This window comes from Nannobrachium achirus (genome assembly GCF_963921795.1).
Source record: "Nannobrachium achirus genome assembly, chromosome: 16".
Lineage (NCBI taxonomy): Eukaryota > Metazoa > Chordata > Actinopteri > Myctophiformes > Myctophidae > Nannobrachium > Nannobrachium achirus.
In genome coordinates this window covers 52,466,833-52,484,332 of record NC_137823.1, presented here as the reverse complement: position 1 = coordinate 52,484,332, position 17,500 = coordinate 52,466,833, and the positions used below count along the sequence as shown (strand labels likewise).

At 42.9% G+C, this 17,500-nt stretch overlaps 1 protein-coding gene across 1 annotated transcript in view; it reads left to right on the top strand.

Annotated features, from left to right (window-relative positions):
* The window catches only part of dse (dermatan sulfate epimerase), a gene marked incomplete at its 3' end in the record, with an annotated part of 39,873 nt that overhangs the window by 1,974 nt on the left and 20,399 nt on the right, over window positions 1–17,500 (top strand). Inside the window, exons 2-4 of the mRNA XM_080744359.1 lie at window positions 727–905; window positions 1,720–2,059; window positions 8,623–8,876. Coding sequence (XP_080600485.1) covers window positions 779–905; window positions 1,720–2,059; window positions 8,623–8,876 — 721 coding nt within the window. The 5' untranslated portion in view covers window positions 727–778. The remainder of the gene's footprint in view (window positions 1–726; window positions 906–1,719; window positions 2,060–8,622; window positions 8,877–17,500) is intronic.

Genomic DNA, 17,500 nt, shown 5'->3' with positions numbered 1-17,500 from the left:
TGTTTGTATGTATTTTTTGGACGTTTGGTTGAGGCCGGAGAATATACTGTAGGCTACAGAAAGAAGGGTCACTAAAGCCTCTAACATAGTCCAGGGTGAAAAGCTATTCACTTCACCGCGGTGTAGTTTCCTAGCTATCACCTAGGCTTTGTTATGTATTTTTAGGTGATAGCTAGAAAACTACACCGCGGTGAAGTGAATAGCTCTTCACCCTGAACTCTGATAGAGGCTTAAGGGTCCATTTGGTTACATAATTATGTAATGTGCAGTACAGTCTCTGAGCTACAGACCCTTAAGTTTCCATGTGTTTCTTAACTATCAATCATTTCATGAAGGTAGATGAGCAAAATGTACATTTGGCCAAACACAAACTCCTTGGTAACAATGGAAAATGTACTAATGTTATGAACATTTACAATATAAATCATTCAAATCTGTAATAAGTCAGCCGCTTGGCTGTACAGCACAAGATGCTGCCTGGCCTGTTGCTATATCGAAGACTTGCTTCTGTGATTTGTCTGGTCTAAAGTTCTCATGTTTGTGCTGCTCAGTAACTGTCTGGAACAGTACAGGGGTAAAGTCAGAAATGATCAGGACTACAGCTGTATCTAATTATTCTTGGAATGCAGGCCTTTGTAAAGAAAAACGCTGTGGACGAATATGGGGCTGGCTTACTCAAATCCTTCTCTCTCTCTCTCTCCCCTGACACCCCCCTCCCCCTCTCAGCTGAGCTGCTTTCGGGCGATGCCATCACGGTCCCCTCCCCTCTGATGTTACTATGAGGACCCACACCCGCGGGGCTCCCACGGTGTTCTTCATAACGCTGCTGAGGCCCCTGCTGCTGCTGCTGGCGGGGCCCGCAGGGGCCGCCACGGCGGGGGAGGAGGAGGAGGTGGACCCCAGCGGTAGGGCAGCCTCTCACTGTTATTATTACTACGTGATAATCGCCTGATTGCAACAGTGAAGTTTGACGTCATTTACACATCCTATCCTACCTGGTTCGCGTTTTTTTCCCATTTACTTTTTTCATATCGCGTCATATATGAACTGTGTTCCAAATATAAGCAAATGATCTCAGCGGTTTGACTCATATGGATATGAAGAATCAACTGATGGTGAGAAAACGCTAATGTTACTGTCGCCGAATTAGTTACATTTTCACTAGAAACAGACTGTATCAAATATGAATGACTGACTATCATAAACCACACAGAGCCACCTCGCCGACAACATTGTGGAGAACGTTTGTTTATTTTTGGACCACAATGCTTATATGAGACGATTTTAAGATGACACAATGTTATTCTCCATAGAGAAATTACTTCCGTGAACCGGGGGGATGAGCGAGTCACGTCATGACTTTGTTGCTCTATCGTCACAATCGTTTCCACGTTGAATTTTTTTTTTTCAAACGTTATTCCGAAAAATAGCAGAAATTGCAGATCTGCATGCGCACAACACATGTGTTGTAAGCTTGTAGATCAACTATTTCTGCATTTTTTAATTTTTACAGTATACAATTATTAAATATGTCAGTCATTTCTTTGTATAATTTAAGTTATTTGTCATATTGTAACTTGTGATTATGAAGCCCAAAAGAGGGCAAACATAAATTAAATTTGTATTCATACGTTTCCAAAGTTCAATGCTAAAAATAATCGCAATGATTTGTGTTTGCAATTAACCGTCAAACTTAACATTTCACAACCGTGACCACAGCCTTACCCAGCGGGGGCATCCCCTTCATGGGAGGGAACTACGACTCCCAGCATCCCATGCTGTACTTCGGCCAGGCGGACGTGGAGGAGCTGCAGGCGGCGGCGGCCGGCACGCACCGGGACATGGCGCGGAGGATCCGTGAGGCCGGGGAGACCATGCTGGAGCGGCCCGACGAGTACCTGCCGCCCTGGAGCCCCGCCGAGTTCAGCGCCCGCTGGAACGAGGTGTACGGCAACAACCTGGGCGTGCTGTCCATGTTCTGCCTGCTGTACCCGCACCGGGCCGGGGCGCTGGACCTCGCCAGGGACTACATGGAGAGGATGGCGGCTCAGCCTAGTTGGTACATTTTCTTTCAAATTGTTCTTTGTTTATTTATCCATTTAGAACGGGTACACATTATTGTGTATCATTATTTTATGCTTTAACTATTGAAAAATAGCAGATATACAAGCTTGTAGATCTGCTATTTTAAAGAAATCGTGAAAATTTGAATTTTGACCAGATTCTATAAGTGTCTTTTGAATCCTTCTAAGATTTTTTGGAAAAACTATGTTTCTATGTCAGCAATCTGGCCAGCCATCGTCAAAGAAAAGGTCCTTTTCACTTAACTGGAGCTCAGTTAGTCTGTTCTTGAGAGACTACCATGTCAGTGGTTCTCAATCCTTTTCATGTGAAGGACCCCCAAAAAGTTCCAGGGACCCCCCCTGAAGCAAAATTTGAGTTACAAATGTTCGCTTTGAAATTACATATATTCAAAGATTTGCACACATTTTCATGTCTTTTTCAAAAATAGCAGATCTACAAGCTCGCAGCGCGGCACTCGGTGCCGCGCTGTGAGCTTGTATATCTGCTATTTTTCAATGGTTAAAGCATTCAATAATTCTAGGCCTGATATTTATCCATCCTTCTTCCATAGAGCCCGTTTATTGCCTCGACAGTGGTAGCCTGCTGACAGTTCAACATCTTGACCAATATCAGCCTGAACTTTCGAGATTTTCAAAAACAGCAAAAACGTGCTGATCTAGAAGCTCACATAATGCGTGTCAGTTCGTAAAAGGACTATTTTCGCTAGTTGTCATACGACAGTGTACTGTATAGTGCTTAGGCCTAAAGGGATTTTTCACTTTTAAACATGTTTGGGGTCATTTTAATATCTACTCTGGCTTTTGTGAGCTCAGAAGTTGCTTTTTAAGTTGCTTGATTCAGTATTTAGATATGTATTATTCATTTTATTAGACACTGTCCCCCCTATACATTTTAACCATGACAGATTGATTGAAAACACATTTTCTATTATTATTATTATTAGTTTTTTTATATATAATATGGAATATATAAAATACTGAATCAAGCTACTTCAAAACCGTCTGGGGTGTTCACAAAAGCCTGAATAGATGTTAAAATTACCCCAAACATTTTTTAAAGTGAAATATCCCTTTAAGCAGTCCAATATACTGTACATTATCCATAGGCATCAGCTTGCACACTTCTTTTATATCTGCTCGCCTTTAATATTTAGCGTACTTTCCAGCTGGTGTATTTTCCACATTATCTCACTCGCTCTCAGGTGTGGAAGGAAATGGCTGTGTTTTTCCCATCGCAATGACTATTAGAAATCGCGGTGAGACATAAAGATGGAACTCTGCTATCAGCAGACCTCCTACGCACGTGTTCATCATCCGCTGGCTATCCAATATCCATCCCTCCTCCTCCTATCCAATCCAGTGGCGTCAGTTCAGAAAAAGCTAAGGTATGGTAACATGACTGGTGTCACCAGTCATGTTGCCATACCTTAGCAACAGGCATGATACATTTATTTTAAGAAGTACATTCTATTTTTCTTGGGCTGGATATGGCAGCCTGGAATGGTTGTTCAAGTGCAGTTAAACTTGGCATGTTAGTAAACGTGCCACAATTAACAATAATGCAGAATATACCATTCTGTCAAAATGGGGAGAATACAAGTGTGAACTTGAAGAATATATATAATTATAATACCTTGTTAAAGTGACCATTTTGTTACATTTTGCATTTGTAGTTATTTTACTGTAATTTAACAACATAATAACCAGCCCAGATAGACAAAGAGACATTCATGGATTTATATTTAAAAGTAACTTTTATCTTCCCCCCCCCTGGACCCAGGGTATGGCAGCTGCATACCCCTGCCATACCCAATTGACGCCCCTGATCCAATCCCTGTGCTTTTCAATGCATTATTATCATTTTTCTGTGTGGCTGCAGCACAGGAGTGGAGAGGGGAGGGGCAGGGGTAGCGCATTGTGGTCCGACGGGCCTGTGGTCCAGGAAATATGTATAACAGCTGTTCAAATTCATTCCTCAACATGACCCTGTTAAAAGGAAATGAAATGTTCAGATGTGAGCTGGAGTGGGCTTACGGCGCTGCGATGGCGCCCATCTGGGGTTTGTGACCGCAGTTTAGCTGACCAGGGAGGGGATCCCAGAGGACTTTGGCAGCTAATGTCATTAGATTTGCATTTTACGTTTTTTCTTTGGTGTTCAGCTGTGCGACTCCTCAGAGAGCAGTGGTTCTTGAACTTTTTGAGCGGTGGTCACACCGTCTCCATAGCGTGGCCGTGTGTGTATCCGTCTATGTATGTGGGTGGGTCCGTATGTAGCCTCAAGCCTGTGGTGTAGTACCTTTTCTGACCACACATGTTAAGGGAGGGGCGCTGTTTTCAGGCCAGGCCAGACCAGGCACACACACACACACGCACACACACACACACACACACACACACAGGGGGGAAGGGGGGGGGGGGGGTAAACCACCGCTCAGTTCACACGGGTGTGATTTTTCATTTCATGGCCCCTCCAGTTTGATATGGATTAGGTCACGGATATCAATCTACACAGTCAAATCCAGTGTTAATTCAAAGGTAGGAAAGACAGTGATATGTTTTGGTCAAAACCAAAGGTTTTTTGTTAACTATATTCTGATAGTATGCTTTGCCATAGATAGAGTGATCAATAAATAACAGAGGTCATAACAGGAGTCATCCCATGTCTCCAGCTGTTTAATAAACAGATAAATGTTTATGCAAGAGCTGGAGAGACAGGGAGACCCCTGTTACTGAACAAACACTCGATAGCAATGATTGTTATCATAATGTGTAGTTATTTAACACTTATTTAAACAAAGGAATATCACTTACTCTACCTTTAACTCAGAGACAGTACAAATATAACCAAATGGACCACTAAGGGACCATTTGGTTACATAATTATGTAATGTACAGTACTGAGTCTCTGAGCTACAGACCCTTAAGTTTCCATGTGTTTCCTAACTATCAATCATTTAGCCGGGGGCCCCCTGGAACCCTCCTCAAGGACCCCTGGGGTCCTTTCATGTGTCTCAGAACACATGAGAAAGTGGTTCAGCACCTCGCCTCTGTAGGACCCTCTGACAGTGATGAATGCTGGTGTGTTCACAGTTGGCAGCTTTAGGGGTCGAACCTGTGAACTTTCAGTTACAGGACAGTGTAGCGGAAGCTGGCAGTCATGCCAGGACGCCAGTCAAGAGTCACAGTCTGACAAAAGATATAAAGTGTGAGAAACGACCAGCTACTCCACAAGGCACTGACAGAACATCAACCCCTTCTTAAAACCGTCTGTACAGCCAAAATAGAATATCACAAGCATGAATCACAGCTTTGATCTCTTGCAGCGGGGCCTGTAGTTAAGTCACGTAAGTGTCTAAACTAGAAATCTGAGATCGAGACTCCTGATGCGGAATATTTCCAGCCACCCATCACAGACATGCCTGTGTGTCTGTGTGTGTGACTTGGTATTGTTTCTCCAAGAACCTCTAGGCTCATCTTTATTGTTTTATTGAATGTATCCCCAATAGCTGACACCGGGGCGATAGCTAGTCTTCCTGAGGTCCATATGAAATGCGCACAAACATTGAAACATGAAAAATACATAAATTACATAATCTGCCTCTCAAAGTGCTCCGCCTCATTTCCTTTATAGTGAGATCTAAAAGAGAACAACAATGACACTAAGCAAACATCAACAGCTATGGAAAAATAAACATAGCATATCCCACGATGCACAGCTTTGATCTCTTGCAGCCGGGTCTGAAGTTATGTCAAGTACCATGCCAAGTGTCTAAACTAGAAATCTAAGATCAAGACTCTCGATCGATGCAAAGCCGTCATGTTTGCACTGTCTAGTCGTGAGTGTGCAGGGCTCGCACAGATTCAAGATTTCTATTGTTGCATCTCATACACGAGTAAAATGATATGGTTTTGGTTTCCTCAACATTGTAGCAGCAATAACAATAACAACGAGACATGAATCCTAGCGTCAGTATTCTGGGCATGTAATAATAGCGAACATTTGTCGAAAATTGGTGGACATTTGACTAAGAATAGGCTCACAGGATTCACATTCCTTTGTCCATCCCAACGTTCTCTCTTGCGGCCTTACATGCTTCATCATAACATATACATTCTCATGCTAAAGAAACCAGTGCTTGAGGGGGGTCCCTGACACACAGCTATTAAAAGCTGCAGATAGTTTTGGAGAGTTTTACTCCACCAACCAAATCCACTGTTCTGCAACCAAGTTCACCCTTTTAAGAGAGGATTCTTTCCCCCAAAGGATTATTTCCATGGGTTTACATACTGTATAGACAGACACCATGGTATTAGCAACATTTACAAGACAATTTTTTTTCCACAATATCGTAACGTCTGCCCCACAGCTGAGGAACGAGAAGCCACTGAGCATGTGTTTTCACGTCTTAAAGAACACGCTGTGACTTCGCTCCTTCGCCACACTTTTATTATGGTCACTGAACCTCGCACGGTTCCCCTACGTAGTGGCTCCAGGATTCAGGCTGCTGCGGTAACCCTGACCTGAAATTATGTCTCCGACAACTTGTGGAGGAGGGTAACCATATTCCGACGGGGAAAACTCCAGTTTGTGGCATTCTAGGTCCCCAGTTTCATTTTTTTTACACGGTTCCTGTGTAAACATACAGAAGTGAGATTGTGTGTGCTTTGGCATAATTCACCATACACTGTGCTGCAGTGACGTTGGAATTTCTCTTCAGACTTGCTTTTCCAGTGCATGCGAGATTAATGTAGCAGCCAACGTTTGGCTTGTGAAGGTGGTGTGCCGTTTTTTGGGGGGTGGATACGGGGGAAATGTAAGGATTCTTTTTATCCCCTTTGATAATTATACGTTCCTGTTTAAAGGAAATTTGCCTAATTTCAAATGAACCACCCAGCTTGTTGACATATGGAAATGACACATTGGCTACGCCGAGGAGCGTATCTTTATTGGTGCAGTTAAATGCAAAGGAAGGAAGGTGGCAGTTGGCAGGGAACGTTTGGAATTTAGACTGTAATTATAGTTAGCATACCTAATCTCAATTTGTAGATCGGCTATTTCCATTATAAATGTTCTTTGTCAAATATGTCAGTAATTTCTTTGTATATTTAGGTTATGTGTCATATCTACCATGTGCAACTTCAATGCCTAAAAGCCAAACAGAAATGTAATTGTCAACGACAAAAACACAATTAAATCGTTAATCGCAATTATTTGAGTGACAATTAATCGTCATGTAAAATGTCATAATCGTGACAGCCCTGGTGATAAAATACTTGTCATGTGTCTAAGTGTAGTCTACATATTTGTATTTAAATCATTATGAGTTACATCATAACTCGCAAGGCATTAGTCGGAGAGAGCACCTTATCCTGCTGCAGTGCACACAACATATCACAGATATGTAAACATTTGTTTTAAAGCCGGCAAGTTGATGGATAATGTTTGTAGTTAATGTCTATGTGTGAGCACAGTTTACACGTTAGGCCGCACCTTGATTTGTATTTGTGTACAACAGAACGTGATGTAGTGAGGGGGATAACCGTTAGAGGTGAGATGAGACGCAGAGGCCAACGTACTTATGGCTATTTAAACACCGCCTTTAGATGCCTCATCATCACATCTGAAGGTAATTTCTCTATAATTACCTTCAGAGCCTTCAACAAACACCGTTTACTGCTTTACAGCAGTTTGCACTTGCACAAATACAAGGAAGTCAGCATTCTTACATGCCACATATTGCCCCGGCTACAATTTTGTATGGCTCTTTAAACAGCAGGACTTGGTGTGGATTCAATAAATGCATGGTTAAAAATGCTACTTTAGCGTCTGTCTTTTTGTACCAAAGGGAACGGACGTGTTGAACCCATGCAGGAGCTTTATCAGCGGTATTCTTTTGTCACCTGACATTGTCTAGCATGTTAGGGGGAAGTGAATGATTAGGTTTATTTTGTTCTGCTGTTCTTGTGCTGATTATTGCTTCTTATTGTTAGTATTCCATCCGTCTGTTTTATATTGAATAACCAATTAATTTACCACATTCCATAAATTGAGATTTCGGTTTCATTCTACAATCTTGGTTGTCATAATTAAATTGATATTGCAGTAGATGCACAATAGATACAAATGCAAATCAAACCTGCAATCCTTAAGATTCATGTCCTGCCTTGTTTTGAACGCCGGCCTCACACGCAAGTGCCAAAATGTCTGCTTCTGAGCTAAGACAGAAATCTAATTTAGGCAGGGGCAATACATACTGCGCTTCAAGCGCAGTATGTATTCTTGCTTCAATGCAATACCTCTGGTCAACCAGTAGTGGTCCCCCCTGAACACAGGGTCTAAATGTCTGTAACTTATATATGAAATGAAGGGCACACCTCCATTTTGGAGGAAACGCCTACATTCCTCAGGGTGGACATAGACCAGCTTTAGCAAGCTGGTAAAAATGTAATGGATTGCAGCTTCAAACTCTCAGGATTTTACCACTGTACAAATCACTTAAGTGCTAATCTTCTTTTTTTATTGATCCTTCTCTTACAGGCTGGTCAAGGACGCTCCCTGGGATGAAGTCCCCTTGGCACACTCTTTAGTGGGCTTCGCGACGGCCTATGACTTCCTGTACGAGTACCTTAACAAGGGTCAACAGGAACGCTTCCTCCAGGTGATAGGCAACGCGTCGCGCCTCATGTACGAGAAGTCCTACGTGCGCGGCTGGGGGTTCCAGTACCTGCACAACCACCAGCCCACCAACTGTGTGGCTCTCCTGACTGGCAGCCTGGTGTACATGACTCAAGGTGGGTAAACTACAAAAAACTGCAGTGCGCCTTATAGTCCAGTGCGCCTTATACATGTATATGGATCATTCATTGACATTGACATTCCCTTTAGCACAGCTTCATCTGTTGGATGCATAACGCAACGGTAGCGAAAATAGACCTTTCATTGACAGTGCGCCTTATAGTCCGGTGCACCTTATAGTCCGGAAAATACGGTAAATAAGGAAATAAGCACTGTTCTTATTTCGTTACTGTACCTGCTCCTCCTGTTAACCATATCGTTGTTGTCGGGTGAAAACCCTGTATGTCCAAAACCGTTCATTTTGCATTTATCATTTTAAAAATGATTCAAACCAGCCGGCTGTGAAAACAGCCGATCTTTGTGTGCTTGTAGATCTGCTGTTTTCACTACTTTTGTGCGACAGCCTTGTATGATGAAGCAGGGCTTTACTTTGCAAAAGAACTTACACATTTGAAACTTGGAGATACAAGGTTTCCACCCGACAACAACGACATGAACCCTAGCATCCCTATTCTGGGAATGTCATGTAATAGGCAAACATTTGGTGAAAATAGGTGAACATTCTGTGAAAATAGGCACTACTGGCTATTTTCTGAAGGGATTGGTGTAGAGGGGGAAAAACAAAGGTACCGAGAATAGACTCCTGGGGGAACCCGGTTAACAGTATATAGGCCAGGGTTTAAATGAGTAGTTCACCCCGAAAAATTACTTATTTTCTATCATTTGATAAATACCCCATGAAGCCTTGAATGTTCTTGTTTTTTGTCGCATTCCCAAGACAATAATTCTGCCTCAGTGCCTCTCCTACTGGATAGACTCCGCCGGTAATCAAATTATTGGCTTAGGAATGCAAAAGGAAATAAAATCTCCATGAATTCAAGGCTTCATGAGGTGTGTAATTGATAGAAAATAAGTCATTAGGGTTGGGGTACTAACCCTTTCAGTGGTTAACGCTTGTTAATACTCAGAGAGCTGTCTCTGGCAATTGTGTTGATCGCGCTCTCTGCTTCCTTGCATTTGGTTAAGTCTTGCCTACAGTCTATCTCAGAGTGAAAGATGGGTGATGGAGCAACGTGTAAGCCTTCAGTCTTGCGGGACTTAATAAGGATTTCATTTCAGTCTGTCTGCGGTTATCTCCCATGGCTTTTAGTCTACCTTAGAGTACACTGATCCTTGGTAACTGTTTATCCAGCTGAGACTCGACACATGATTTTAACCCATTAAGACCTCAGGCCGATGCCGCAATGCCTTCTAAATAAGAAGTTCTCTTTAAAAAGTGTTCAAAAATAGCAGATGTTCAAGCTCGCAGCGTGGCACGAGCTTGTAGATCTGCTATTTTTGAATGTCCAACGCGAAAATCTTAAATGACAGATGCTTTCCCGGTTTTAACAGGTTAAAGCATTTATTTTCTTTTTTCTTTTTTTCGGTTTCTATTTTTAACTCCAGCATTTCCTTTCTTGAGAGGCGTCAGGACTGCAATACTGCAGGCGCCAATGATTATTTCCTGTTTATTCGAAATACCGTAGCTCCTTTTCTTTTCCCTTTCTTTTTTTTAACATCAATATCCTGGTGGAAATAGTTTGTGTGAGGGGAGGGGAGGGAACAGGCCATGTGGAGGTGATAGCCAGCACAGCTTGGTTTATTTACCGCTGGGATTTAACTTTTTGAGCACAAAAGAACCCAGGCTGATGTGAGCTGAACGACAGCTGGCCTTTGGGGGAATCGCTGTGCTGTGCTTTGTGGAGGGTTGAGGACAGTGGTTCCAGAGTGACTGCACACTCAGGAGAGTTATATGGCTCACCCTCTTTTTCCCTTGGTTCATTTCAACTTGTTTGTCTCTCGAGCCAAGGAAAAACCAAGTTCGTTCCAGCCCATTAATGTCTTGGTTACCTGGAAAGGGGACAACGTTTGCATCATGGCCAGGTTCTTCTTGCCGGGTTCTATTTGTTGAAATGCGTGCCGGGATGATCGTTTTTATGGCGAACGGTAGTGACAGATAGCTTCTTATAGGATTTTGGGACTTATTCGCAAGTGCTCCAAAACACGACTTGGTTTAGCAGCCGTAGTCACGCATCTCTTTAAAGCACATGAACATCCCTGTTCAGGGCATGTCATGATACTGTAGGAGGTGAACGATCTGCTAAAATAGGCGAACATTTGGTGAAATAAATAGCTTGTAGATTGGCTATTTTCGACAAAGATATTTGGTACACGGGAAAAAAGGAGGGTTCTCCAAGTATAGACTGCGAGGGGATCCCAGTTAAAGGTCCTACACCATGCATTTAAAAATAATTTATATAACACTGTTTGTGTCCCAAAAACGTTTTTGAAAAGGTTTGAGGCTAAATTACCACTCCTGAATACAGCGCCCCTGTCATTTCTGCCTGGCTTTCAGAGCATTTTCAGCTGCAGTACCACCTTGTCCTGAGTGGGAGGACTGCGCTATTGAGCCAGTTTTGGCCCCACACTCCTCCCCACCTCCTGCTCAGCAGGCCTGCCCACCCCTCCCCAACCCTCTCCCAGCTCCTCCTGCCTCCTTCTCAGGCCTGCCCACCCCTCCCCAACCCTCTCCCAGCTCCTCCTGCCTCCTTCTCAGGCCTTGTGACATCACAAATCTGACATTTCACAATCAGGACCGTTCTGAGACATGCTAACATAGATCTGCCCCTAAACTGAGAAAGACACAATGGTCAGAAATAGGACTTTGTGAGGATAGAAGTTGCTGGTGGGACACCAAGAAAATACATAAAAATTGGAAAAATGAAAATTCATGGTGTAGTCCCTTTAAGATATGGGCTCTATTTTGATTGTCTTAAGTAACAGCTCTTATACGTTAACTTAAAGGCCTGTCCATACTGTCTCCGACCACCAGACTTTTCGTCAGAAAGGTCCGGTTCAACTACAAAATGACGTCACTCGCATCTTCTGAAAAGCATTACCCCGAATTAGAGTCCGGAAAGCTGCACGTCAGAGATTCGGAACTCTCAGACGAAAAGTTCGGGGGTCGGAGACAGTATGGACAGCCCTTTAAGTTAGGGCATAAGAGCTGGTGCTTAAGACAATCAAAATAGAGCCCAGTGTTTAAGTGGTTAACACTGTTGGAGGTTTAACTGCAAGTCACTCTCCTGCACTATTATCATTCGTTTCTGTTACCAGGGTATGACGTTACGTGTAAATATTATTCTGCTGAGATGTGAATAGATGGAAATGTGCCACATAAAGCTCAAATATGGAATAAACAGTGGCTTCGTTTCAGAACTGTGGCTTCTTCAGCAGTTATCCATCACTGTAGACGTTTATGACTGGGTCACACGGTAGACTTTAATTCATTAGTGTTATGTTTACGCACAGAAATTCCTACTTCTTCCCACTTCTTTTCTTCTACTTTTTTTCCTCCTTATTTATTTACTTTTTTCACATCAGACAAAACAAAAACAGAATCATTTGCATTTGCCAATGCGGTGGCTTTGAACAGAACAAAGTGACACACGAGAACAAACGTAACCGGATGATGAATAGTACAACATTCTCATAAACAGGCCTGGGATTTCGTCATTTTAGGGGGCAAGGCCACTTGGCCTTTGGTGCTGTCCATTTTTTGAGGGCACAAAGGCCAAATGCCAGGGCAGGAAGGCCATTAAAATAAAACAAGATTTTAGTCCATTGAAAGAATTTGTTGAATTTAAGGGTTAGGGATGATAACCTGATCCATGCTCAGCCCTGCACCAATCAAAGTCACTGGATTGGTTTAAAGATTTGGGGGACTGGGGGAGTTAAGATTTCATCAACAAAAGAAACTGGTGTCTACATGACAAGAAAGAGACACCGGTGTCTATATATCTACATATTGACCAGAAAGAGACAGAGGAGAAAGTGGTACAGTCAGCTGGGGCATTAATGCCACTGTGGCCTCAGTTCATGCCATTGGTTTGAGGGGCAAACTGAGGGGCAACGGCGGCCACTTTAACCCTGGCTTCCCTGTTTTGTAAAAAAAAAAAAAAAGAATTTTCCACAACTTTAATGTCCTACCCAGGATTCGAACCCTAATCCCCCACGCAAATGCCACATTTTCTACTACTGTGCTACAATGTTACACACTGTTTGGGTATTTTATTGTCTCCACCAGCCGAAGGCATGGGGGAGAGTATGTTTCCCCCTCCGTCCGTCCGTCCGTGCGTCCGTCCGTCCGTGCGTCCGTGCGTCCTCATAGTTTGTGTGCACCTAATCTCAGTCGCCGTTGGCCCGGTCGCTGCCAAAGTGAGCACACACATTCCCTGGATGCCAATCTAGAACCTCTGCCCTAATTTTTTCAAATGGGCCTTTTCTAGCGCCACCTAGTGGCCGATGTTCGCAAAACACATTTCTGTGCACTACTCTTACAGATTTTGTCCAAAAATCCTACAAATCGCTAGGCAGTATCTCGACAGTCATGTGATCGACATGGATCTGTCCGATTTTGCATATTTCATCCTGATTGGCTAAGATTGGCTTCCAAAGTTTGTAGGATTGAGCCGTTTTGAACAAAATGCCTCAAATCACAAACGCAAACTGCAATTATCATGAAATCGCGCACACACGTTCCCACTAGGTCGAGGAAGAAATGCCACTTCAAATTTTTGAAATCAGCCTCATGGTGGCGCTATAACAGGCCGATTTGTGGTTTTACCTATAACTCCACCGATCAGTTTCAAACTTTGTAAGCGCACTCCCTAGAGACCAAGGAAAAACCATTTCTCTGCATTTTTCACATCAGCCTTTTATAGCGCCACCTTTGGGCCGACTTGTGTAAAACACATTTTAGGATATTACGCCTTCAGATTTTCTCCAAAAATAACACAAATCAGTACACAGTATCTCTATAGTCATATGATCAAGTCTGATCCGTCTGATATTTCATATTCCATCCTGATTGGCTAATATTAGCTTCCAAAGTTTGCAGGATTGCTCAGTTTTTGAACAAAATGCCTCAAATCATCAACGCAGCTTGCAATTACCGCGAATTTTGCCACACATATTCCCACTATGTGAAGGAACAAATGCTACCCTTTTCACATTGGCCTGTTATAGCGCCACCAGCAGGTAGACTTTAGCAAAACACATTTTTTGAACACAATGCTTCAAATCATGCATGCAGCGTCCGATTGCCATGAAAGGTCTAAGGTGAAGAACATATGCCACCCTTTTTACACTGGCCTATTATACAGTAGCACCACCAGGACGCCTGGCCTGGTGGAGACCTGTGCTCGGAAGAGCACTGCTTCTAGTTGTTCATGCAATACCACGGCATATACATTTCCCAATAGAAGAGCAGGGAGACCGACTCAAACCCCCACAGTTGTGTTGTTTATTGTGTACTAACATACCCTACCATACAGATTGGTCCAAATATCATTTTATTCACAACAACAAGTTAAGGATGACAGCTTTAAGCGGTTATTATTATGAGGCCCTGTTGTGTGCATACAGTATCATGTAGCAAAGTGTGACTATATGGCTTTAGGTTGTGGAAAGCCCCGCGAGGAAGGAAAGAGAGAGGATCAGATAACTAGATAAGAGAACGGCAAGCAGCTTAAAAGGATAATTGCATTCCAGATGCAGGTGGTGTCTGCGTGTCGCTGGCTGCTGCTTGGAGGTTGAGACACTTTAATTGGACATAGCTGTGTGCAGTAGAGCCTGGCCATATATTGGATGTTTTCACTATTGGCAATTAATACAGCTGATGTGGACGCATTTTAACTCTTTTTTTATTGACCTTTATTTATTCAGGGAAGACCATTGAGAGCAAGCACTCTTTTTCAAGAACGACCTGAGTACAACATAATATACAAAAAAAGATATATATATATATATATAAATTAAATAAAGTGTAATGCATGGGTTGCATTTGTAGTCCTACACTAGCTCTGGTCCATCGCGTCACCTCCCGGTGACGCTCTGACAGACCCGTCGGGAAATGGCTAGACCCCAGTATCTCAGCCCCTCCGAGCGCTCAACATCAGTCAAAATAAACAAAACTATTTCACTACTCACCAAACCAAAGGTAGTTTTGCGTTGTTGAAAGTCTATTCTCCGCGGTGGTGAACCCCTCAGCACCCCACCTACTCTGTAGAATACAGTGATGTCATTACGTGCGCATCCCGCATCAAAAACTCATTCAAGTCGCCCAGGGACTCATTCATGTCATGGTCCTGGGGTCCCGGGGATGCGCCTCCATTGGAGTCCATGTTAAAATAATTTACCGGGTCGCGGTAAAAGAAAAACATTGTTCATGGGTGAAAGCATCCTACTTTACCCTACGTTAACACAAATAAAATCCACGTAGAAAGTCTTAAACAGGCGATAGAAACGTCAATGTTTTGATTCCACCAACGTCCGACGCCATTTTGCGTGCCCGAATTCATTAGGGGCACATGTTTTAGTAGTTTTAGTAGTTCTAAGTTCAAACATTTGCCAAATTGTAAAATAAATATAAGAAATAGGCAAACATTTTGAAAATAGCCGATCTACAAGCTCACAGCGCTCGAAAACATTGTATTGAGGACTCATAAAACTTTTCTGGGACCCATTTGAATGACCACCTGTGGGTCCCGGGACCCATTACATTGAAAACCTAGTAACATTTCTCATTATTTTTGGCATGAAATAAAGTGCATCCAACTCGACCGCCGCTTATTTCCGGGTTGTGAACCATTGTACCGTATCTGCGGTGGCCGCTAGGTGGCTCGAGGTGCGTGCGTTTTATTTCATGACAAAAATAATGTATTTTACAGAGTAGGTGGGGTGCTGAGAGGTTTACCACCGCGGAGAATAGACTTTCAACAACGCAAAACTACCTTTGGTTTGGTGAGTAGTGAAGTAGTTTAGTTTATTTTGACTGATGTTGAGCGCTCGGAGGGGCTGAGATACTGGAGTCAGTTCTATGCCAATCAGACAAATTGAAACACCTGTGTCTGTCCTCAACATGGCCGTTTTGGACTACAAATGCATCCCATGGCCATGAATAATGAACAACAGAAAAAACATCACAATGCAGAGGGCTACACAAAGCAAGCAGCAGTCCTTGTATCGGTACACACTATGTCTACAGTCAGCGCCACCATCAGGCCGCTTTTTTTCAACCACATTTTTGGACACTGCTCCTACACATTTTGCCCTAAAATCACGCTGCGACCTGCCGGTCGCTTATCTCCCGATTAGGGAGTCTTACTGGTGTAATGTATCCTCAAGTAATGTGTGTCTGTGCGCGTGTTTGAGATGCCGTAGTTTTTGGTTCTCAAAATGAAAATAAATACAATGGGAGCTCTGTTGCAAATACAATGTTGCTCTCTACGAATGGCACGAGAAAGCCAGCCCAGTTTTTCATATAAAATACATGATGAGTGTGAATCACCCGTAAATGAACCACGAAGCAATGTGGTGTAGACTGCTTCGTGAGGCTCCAATATGGGATGTGAAGTATGACTCTCAATCTGGCATCTCCATTTTGGGCTGTCATTACAGGCAGACATTTTCTAAGGTTCTAAATAACCGTTAACACACTTGCTATGCATCCCATGTCTCTAATGCATGATAAACACGCAGTATAATGCATTATAATTTGCTTATAACACTGCATAAATATAGTTATAAGAACTCATTAATGCTTTATAACAGGGGTCTTCAACAGGGGGTCCGGGACCCCTATAGGGGGTCCTCAGAGTTACTACAGGGGGTCCTCCAAATCTTTGTGTGATAGAAACCTTTTTTTTTAAATATTAACCACTTGAACCCTAGTGTCCTTATTCTGCGAACTTTAGCCAAAAATAGATCTACAAGCTCCAGCTCGAGCTTGTAGATCGGCTATTTTTGGCAAAGAGGTTCGGTGTAAGGTCAATTTTAATAAGTATTGACGGTTAAAGTGGTAAAATATCTGCAAACACAAATTGACATGAATCCAAAATACACTGATGATTGTGCTGTCAAACAATGAAACTACGGTATATGGAATCTATGAGAAGGTTGTGGGGGTTCCTGCTTCATCTCTCTCTCTCAGCTAAGGGGTCCTTGGCCTGAAAACGTTGAAGACCCCAGCTGCTTTATAACAACTCTCCAGAATTGGGATCATCATCGAACCCAAGAATCTGGCTTCAGTCAGGCTCTCGTCCAGACACTTTAATTGGACATGTGTGCCGTTTACCCAGAGTTCATCTGTCGTTGACCCCGACTCCTTGCCCTGTCACATCATCCCACTGACCACCCACACAATGCAACATGAACAGGACTTGTGTGTTTATGGATGATTACAGACTTGAGATGTTATTAACCACTTCAAACCTATATGGCAGTGGTTCCCGAACATTTCAGCTTGTGACCCAAAAGAGAAATTGGACGTTTGCCCTGAGACCCAACTAGTGTAAATAGCAGTTCTACAAGCTTACAGCACGTTGCTTTGCGCTATGAGCTTGTAGATCGGCCATTTTCACTACATCTTAATTATTATTATTTTGTGTTCATGGCATATTTCTTTTTTTAAGACTAGTTTTGGGGGATTTTATGCCTTTATTGATAGGACAGTAAGTAGACTGACAGGAAATGGGGGGAGAGATGGGGAGTGACACGCGGCAAAGGTCGTCTGGATCGG